This window comes from Cherax quadricarinatus, chromosome 32 (assembly GCF_038502225.1).
Source record: "Cherax quadricarinatus isolate ZL_2023a chromosome 32, ASM3850222v1, whole genome shotgun sequence".
Taxonomy (NCBI): Eukaryota; Metazoa; Arthropoda; class Malacostraca; order Decapoda; family Parastacidae; genus Cherax; species Cherax quadricarinatus.
The window spans coordinates 178586-186729 of NC_091323.1; the positions used below are offsets into that span (position 1 = coordinate 178586).

Genomic DNA, 8144 nt, shown 5'->3' on the forward strand with positions numbered 1-8144 from the left:
CCTATGATTGCTGCACCTCTCCTGCCATACGGTTTATAAGCTGCTTCTCCGCTCATATGCCGTATTCTATTCAAGATTGATGGACTGACCACATCGACTCAAGGCTGAGGGACTGATTACCTCATTCTCCTCCTGTTCTTCCAGATTCTCCTTTGTATGGATTGATGAAGCCACTGTGTGGCGAAACGTTTCCTCAGTAAAGATACCCAAGAGTTGCACATGTGTCTAATTTATCAACGTGTCGGTTCTGTGAACCATTCACCTACAATAATGTATTGTTATTCCTAAGTTGATTAAGCGGCTACTTAGAGCACCGACTGAGATGCCAAATAGTTAACTACATATTTCTTAACCTTCCAGGAGATACGTTCCTGTCTGTAACCTGTGACTGTTGATAAATTAGACACATGTGCAACTCTTGGGTATCTTTATTGAGGAAACGTTTCGCCACACAGTGGCTTCATCAGTCCATACAAAGGAGAATCTTGAAGAACAGGAGGAGAATGAGGTAATCAGTCCCTCAACCTTGAGTCGATGTGGTCAGTCCATCAATCTTGAATAGAATACGGCATACGTGCTGAGAAGGTTGAGGGACTGATTACCTCATTCTCCTCCTGTTCTTCAAGATTCTCCTTTGTATGGACTAATGAAGCCACTGTGTGGCGAAACGTTTCCTCAATAAAGATACCCAAGAGTTGCACATGTGTCTAATTTATCAACATGTCGGTTCTCTGAACCATTCATCTACAAACCTGTGACTGTTTTTGTGCGGCGTTCTTGTCCAACCACAAATATTTATCTATAGAATATAAAAATTATTTCGACTCTGAAATCAAAACGCATTTTTTTCAATCTTTCATTTTTTTTCTCTGTATAAATTTATACGAAAACATGTTTGTAGTGGATCAGGGACAGTTGGACCTGACTAGCTTGTGCTTCCTTTAGTGGAAGTGACCTGATTAGGTGGGTCATTGGTCTAAGCCGGGGGGTGACATGGACCTGCTTCGCATGGGTCAGTAGGCCTGCTGCAGTGTTCCTTCTTTATGTTCGCCTCGTTGCTCTAATCTGAATCATGTTCAAATTACAGTCTCAGTCCACAATCCGCCAACGTATACAAGGTAGCTGTGCCGATTGCCCGATCCCAGTTTATTTCGTAGGGTAATAAATGAACGATGTTGAAAGAAATGTTACTCGACTCACGAAATCGTAATGACACGATTGCAAACAAACCATACCACGGGCGGGGATAGAACCCGCGATCAGAGAGTCTCAAAACTCCAGACCGTTGTGTTAGCCACTGGACCAGCTAGCCACAATAAGACGAATCTTATTGTGGCTAGCTGGTCCAGTGGCTAACGCGACGGTCTGGAGTTTTGAGACTCTCTGATCGCGGGTTCTATCCCCGCCCGTGGTATGGTTTAAATATGTTACTCGTCATATCATAAACCTTTGAAAACCACTAATTCCTTAACAAATTTAAAAAAATTATTTCCCATTCAAGACCTTAAACACAATAAAACATTATACAGGTGGCAATGTTCCAGTTGCTGTTGAAGGTAGAATTTACGACTCTCTTACTTTGTGTTCTTCTTGACATGCATATTTTAAATGTTAAAATACATCGTTTTCCCACAGATATGTTGGGGGGATTTTGTGGGCGCATGAAATTACAAATCATGCCAACACAGACACACACAGACACACACACATACACACACACACACACACACACACACACACACACACACACACACACACACACACACACACACACACACACACACACACACACACACACACACACACACTCACCCACAACAGTCATGGTGGCAACCTCGGACTCGGTGTGGAAATCCGGAGCCTCTGCAGACACCTCACAGCGGAAGACTCCTGATGCTCCAAGAGTCAGGTCGTATATCCAGACTTTGCCTCTGCTTGAAATCGCTGTGTCCACCGTCAGGGGATCATCCCTGACTGGAAAGGTCTTGACTGGCGGGTTCTCTGCCGGCGTCCATCGGTAGAACTCGTCTAGGCCCAAGTACCACTTGAGGGCGTAGATGTTCTCACCCTCGTCCACAAACTCACACTCAATCCACCCGCCTCCACCCACTGCCACGGGCGTCGGTACTGTCACCTTGGTGATGTGAAGACCAATAGCAATATCTGAAAGTAGATGACCAAGGTATCGGGAGTTTAGTGGAAGGTATTCTCTCTTAGTGGGAAGAAAATATGTAACCTATCGAAATATCGGAGGAGGGATACACAAATAAATACTTAATGCAGATATATATCATTCTTCATCTGAATATTTTTCACAAATCTGATGTTTGTGTGAAGCGCCTATTTCAGATTTAAAAAAAAAAATTCTTTTAACAATATCTTTGTTGAATCTTAATTTTTTTTCAGTGTAATGTTGCCGTCTACTGATAGATCATTTTTATCTTATCTCTGTTACTTATCTTCATATATCCTCTCCATGCATGACATTTGTGAATGTTATCTAATACAAGTCATTTATTTCTATTGTTAGCTTATTTACCTACTGATGTGTCCTCGTAATTTCAATATTTTTTATGTATCTTTCAGCGTTGATGATTCTGTGATTATTTATTTTGATTATTCAATTTTGGACAATTGTATTATTGCTTTTAAAATTCATGTTTAATTCTTCACCATTAACCACTTCAAAAAAAACGGACATTTCTCTTCATCTCTCTTCCGTTAATTTTATTCAATCTTTAAGACAGAAAATTCTCTTTATAAACTAAAATTTCCCTCTAAATCTGTGTTATTCTTTATTCCATTTAGTTATATTTCTTAACATGACTTCTCTTATAAGACACTTTTTATTATAGTCGTCTAGATAATTCATCTTTTACTGCTTGCTTATGTGATAATAAAAATACGCTGATTTCTACTCTCATTATTTTCTTTGTTTACTTTTTTAAGTTTGTTTTGTTTATTCAAACACTTTACCTCGTTATACACTTAGTTCATTATTAATAATATAGCTTAAAAATATCCTCTCAAAACCCTCTAAACACTATCATTTTTTAACCGTAATTTCCCCCCAATACTTATATTTCATCCATTACTTGCATAATATGCAGCATCCCGTGGCCTGGTTGGCAGCGCACTCGCTAACCGAGCGAGTGAGTTTGTGGTTCAGTCCCCGGCATCGGCGGAAGAGTTTCCCATGTTTCTTTACATCTGCTTCCCCTGTTCACCTAGCATTAAATAGGTACCTGGGTGTTAGACGACTGTTGTGGGTGGCATCCTGGGGGTGTTGATAGTTTACCTTGGATAGTGCCTGTTGTGGGTGGCATCCTGAGGGTGTTGATAGTTTACCTTGGATAGTGCCTGTTGTGGGTGGCATCCTGGAGGTGTTGATAGTTTACCTTGGATAGTGCCTGTTGTGGGTGGCATCCTGGGAGTGTTGATAATTTACCTTGGATAGTGCCTGTTGTGGGTGGCATCCTGGGAGTGTTGATAGTTTACCTTGGATAGTGCCTGTTGTGGGTGGCATCCTGAGGGTGTTGATAGTTTACCTTGGATAGTGCCTGTTGTGGGTGGCATCCTGGAGGTGTTGATAGTTTACCTTGGATAGTGCCTGTTGTGGGTGGCATCCTGGGAGTGTTGATAGTTTACCTTGGATAGTGCCTGTTGTGGGTGGCATCCTGGAGGTGTTGATAGTTTACCTTGGATAGTGCCTGTTGTGGGTGGCATCCTGGGAGTGTTGATAGTTTACCTTGGATAGTGCCTGTTGTGGGTGGCATCCTGGAGGTGTTGATAGTTTACCTTGGATAGTGCCTGTTGTGGGTGGCATCCTGGAGGTGTTGATAGTTTACCTTGGATAGTGCCTGTTGTGGGTGGCATCCTGGGAGTGTTGATAGTTTACCTTGGATAGTGCCTGTTGTGGGTGGCATCCTGGAGGTGTTGATAGTTTACCTTGGATAGTGCCTGTTGTGGGTGGCATCCTGGGGGTGTTGATAGTTTACCTTGGATAGTGCCTGTTGTGGGTGGCATCCTGGAGGTGTTGATAGTTTACCTTGGATAGTGCCTGTTGTGGGTGGCATCCTGGGGGTGTTGATAGTTTACCTTGGATAGTGCCTGTTGTGGGTGGCATCCTGGAGGTGTTGATAGTTTACCTTGGATAGTGCCTGTTGTGGGTGGCATCCTGGGGGTGTTGATAGTTTACCTTGGATAGTGCCTGTTGTGGGTGGCATCCTGGGAGTGTTGATAGTTTACCTTGGATAGTGCCTGTTGTGGGTGGCATCCTGGGGGTGTTGATAGTTTACCTTGGATAGTGCCTGTTGTGGGTGGCATCCTGGGAGTGTTGATAGTTTACCTTGGATAGTGCCTGTTGTGGGTGGCATCCTGGGAGTGTTGATAGTTTACCTTGGATAGTGCCTGTTGTGGGTGGCATCCTGAGGGTGTTGATAGTTTACCTTGGATAGTGCCTGTTGTGGGTGGCATCCTGGGAGTGTTGATAGTTTACCTTGGATAGTGCCTGTTGTGGGTGGCATCCTGGGAGTGTTGATAGTTTACCTTGGATAGTGCCTGTTGTGGGTGGCATCCTGGAGGTGTTGATAGTTTACCTTGGATAGTGCCTGTTGTGGGTGGCATCCTGGAGGTGTTGATAGTTTACCTTGGATAGTGCCTGTTGTGGGTGGCATCCTGGAGGTGTTGATAGTTTACCTTGGATAGTGCCTGTTGTGGGTGGCATCCTGGGGGTGTTGATAGTTTACCTTGGATAGTGCCTGTTGTGGGTGGCATCCTGGAGGTGTTGATAGTTTACCTTGGATAGTGCTTGTTGTGGGTGGCATCCTGGGGGTGTTGATAGTTTACCTTGGATAATGCCTGTTGTGGGTGGCATCCTGGAGGTGTTGATAGTTTACCTTGGATAGTGCCTGTTGTGGGTGGCATCCTGGAGGTGTTGATAGTTTACCTTGGATAGTGCCTGTTGTGGGTGGCATCCTGGGAGTGTTGATAGTTTACCTTGGATAGTGCCTGTTGTGTTGTGTGCTCACCTGTTTGTGGTTGTAGAGATCTACTCATAGCTCCTGGCCCCGTCTCTTCACTGGTCGCTACTAGGTCCAATATCTCCCTGCTCCAAGAGCTTTATCATACCTCTTAAAGCTATGTGTTGATCCTGCCTCCACTACATCACTCTCCAGACTCTTCCACTTCCTGACAACTTTATGAGTAAAGAAATACTTCCTAACATCCCTGTGACTCGTCTGAGTCTTCAGGTTCCAAATGTGTGACCCTTTGTTGCTGTGTCACATTTCTGAAACATCCTGTTCCTTTCCACCTTATCAATTCCTCAAAGTATTTTTTATGTTTTTCATGTCCTCCCCTAATCCTCCTGTCCTCCAGTGTCGTCAAATCGATTTCTCTTAAACTCTCCTCGTTGGACATACCCCTTAGCTTCGCAATTACTCTTGTTGTAAACATTTGCCAAGCGCGCATATACTGAATCAGTTATTTGGTTGATGTGCGCCTCAGGAGATGTGCTCGGTATTATCCTCACCCAAGATCCTTTTTCTTGAGTGAGGTTTGCAGTCTTTGGTTCCCTAGCCTATACTCTGTTTCCCTTTCCCCAGACTTCAAGACTTTTCACTTGGTGGGGTTAAACTCCAGGAGCGAGTTATTGGACTAGGATTGCAGCCCGTTGTAGTCCTGCCTCATCCTCATCCGATTGAATTCTCATTAGCTTCACATCGTCAACAAACAAGGACACTTCTGAATGTATCCCTTCCGTCATGTCCTTCACATATACCAGAAATAGCAGCGGTGGAACCCCCATTCGATAAAGGTGCCCACTCTAACACTTCGTCATGTACCACGACTCGCTGCTTCCTTCCTGTCAGGTATTCTCTGATCCACTCCGGTGCCTTTCCTGTTATACTTGCCTAATCCTCTAGCTTTTGCACTAATATCTTGTGTGGAACTATGTCGAAAACCTCTTGCAGTACACGAAAATACAATCTACCCATCCCTCTCATGTCTTACTGCTGTCACCTTGTAAAACTCCAGGATTTCCCTTCCATGAAACTGAGCTTGTTGTCGTGTATGAGCTTATTCCTTTCTAGATGCTCCACCACTTTTCTTCTGATAATCATCTCCTCGACTTTGCATACTCTACATGTCAGTGATACTGGTCTTTAGGTAAATGCTAAGTGTCTATCATAAAAACTGGGACTACATTTGCTGTCGTCCACACCTCAGGTAGTTGTCCTGTCTCGATAGATGTGTTGAAGATTGTTGTTAGTGTCTCTGCTCCCTGTCTCAGGACCCACAGAGAGATGTTCGGTCCCACCACCTTTGGGGTATCTAGGTCAATTAGTTGCCTTTTCACCTCCTCAGTTGTGCGTTTTGTGTCAACCAAATATTGCTATACCCTACCATTCCGGCTTTCTGGTCTCCTTTGTGTTTCTACTGAAAATACTTCCCTAAGTCTAATGATGAGCCCTTCACATACTTCTCGGTTGTTTCTTGTGAGCTCCCTTCCTTTCTTCCTCAGCATGATTAACTGGTCCTTGACTCTTGTTTTTCTCCTAATGTGGCTGTAAAACAGCTTCGGGTCAGACTTTCCTTTCTATGGTATGTCATTATGATATTGCCGCTGCGCTACCCTCCTTTTCTTTGCGTATTTCTTTCCGGCTCATCGACTAATATCCTTATTTTCCTGGGTCCTATGTCTTCTATATTTTTCCCATTCTTTACCGCACTTAGTATTGGCCTCTTTACACCTTTGGGTGAACTAGGGGCTCATTTTGGTCTCCATCATTTCATTTACCGATTTTCCCATCAGTTCTCTTTTCTACTGAACCTTTTGAAGGAAATTCCTCTAGCCTATGTAGCGCACTCTTTTGTAGTTTGGCTTCTCCCATCCTACTCTTCCTGCTTCCTTCTCCATTTGTAACTCTACTATGTATTCGAAGTTCAGGACCATGTGATCACTAACTCCGAGGGGCCTTTCATGTTTGATATCCACAATGTTTGAACAATCCAGGTGAATGTGAGGTCCAGTCTTGCTCGTTCATCCTATCCTCTCTCTCTGGTAGTGTCCCTCACATGTTGATGCATGAGGTTTTCCAGTACCACCTCCATCATCTTAGCCCTCCACGTTTCTGGTTCCCCATGTGGCTCCACGGTTTCCTAGTCAATTTCCTTGTGATTGAAGTCACCCCAACTAGTAACTTTGCCCTGGGTAAACATCCACCTAGATCTCCAAGTACCAACATAAATCTCTCTGATAGTACAGCAGGTGAAGAACATTTAACCCTACAGGATGCTGAAGTGTATAAAGCAGCCATGTCATTTTAAGAGGGCTAAGAAGAGGGTTCAGCCGGTTTAAGACCACACCACAAATGCTCAGTCTAGTACTTGGTGATGTTTCAGAGAGCGGGGCCCAACACTGACCCCTGTGGAACACCGTTTGTGACGTGCCCCCATCTGATTTCTCCCCATTTATGCAAACACTCTGCTGCCTATTTGTCAACAATGCCTCTACATAGAAAAAAATTCTCCTCCTATTCTTTGTGCCTTAAGCTTCCTCAATAGTCTCTGATGTGGAACACTATCGAAAGCCTTACTGAAATCCATATACACAATATCATATTCATTACCATGATCTACCTCAAATACCTTAGTAAAAAAAATTAGTAAATTCGTAAGACATGAACGCCCGTTTGTAAAACCGTGTTGAGATTCATTAATCAATTTATGCCTTTTAAGATGGTTACGAATTGCCTCGGAAATTATTGATTCCCCTATCCATGCTATCATATGCCTATTCCAAATCCATAAATACAACGAAAACCTCTTTACCCACATCTCAGTACTGTTCATCTAAACGTTTGGTCTACACTCCCTTCCTAAAGCCTCCTTGTTCATCTGCTATCATGCTCTCCATCTTTTAATTTTTTTTCCAATAATTAATGTACCATACACTTTACCAGGTATAATCCACAGGCTTATTCCCAGTATACTTCGTACACTCTCTTCTGTCTCTGCTTTTATACATAGGGGCACTGACGTGCACTAACGGGCACTGACGTGCCCCTTAATGCTGCTGACTACGCTCTAACTCTGTCTTCAACGTCCATATTTTACTTCAGAAATTGGTTTGTTGGCAA

At 43.5% G+C, this 8144-nt stretch overlaps 1 protein-coding gene across 1 annotated transcript in view; it reads right to left on the reverse strand.

The window, feature by feature from the left end:
* LOC128690338 (uncharacterized) overlaps nt 1–6896 on the reverse strand; it is a 58968-nt gene extending 52072 nt beyond the window's left edge. The window contains exons 1-2 of the mRNA XM_070090723.1: nt 6803–6896; nt 1813–2163 (exon numbers count right to left, since the gene is read on the reverse strand). Coding sequence (XP_069946824.1) covers nt 1813–2163; nt 6803–6896 — 445 coding nt within the window. The remainder of the gene's footprint in view (nt 1–1812; nt 2164–6802) is intronic.
* Nucleotides 6897–8144: the final 1248 nt, after the last annotated feature.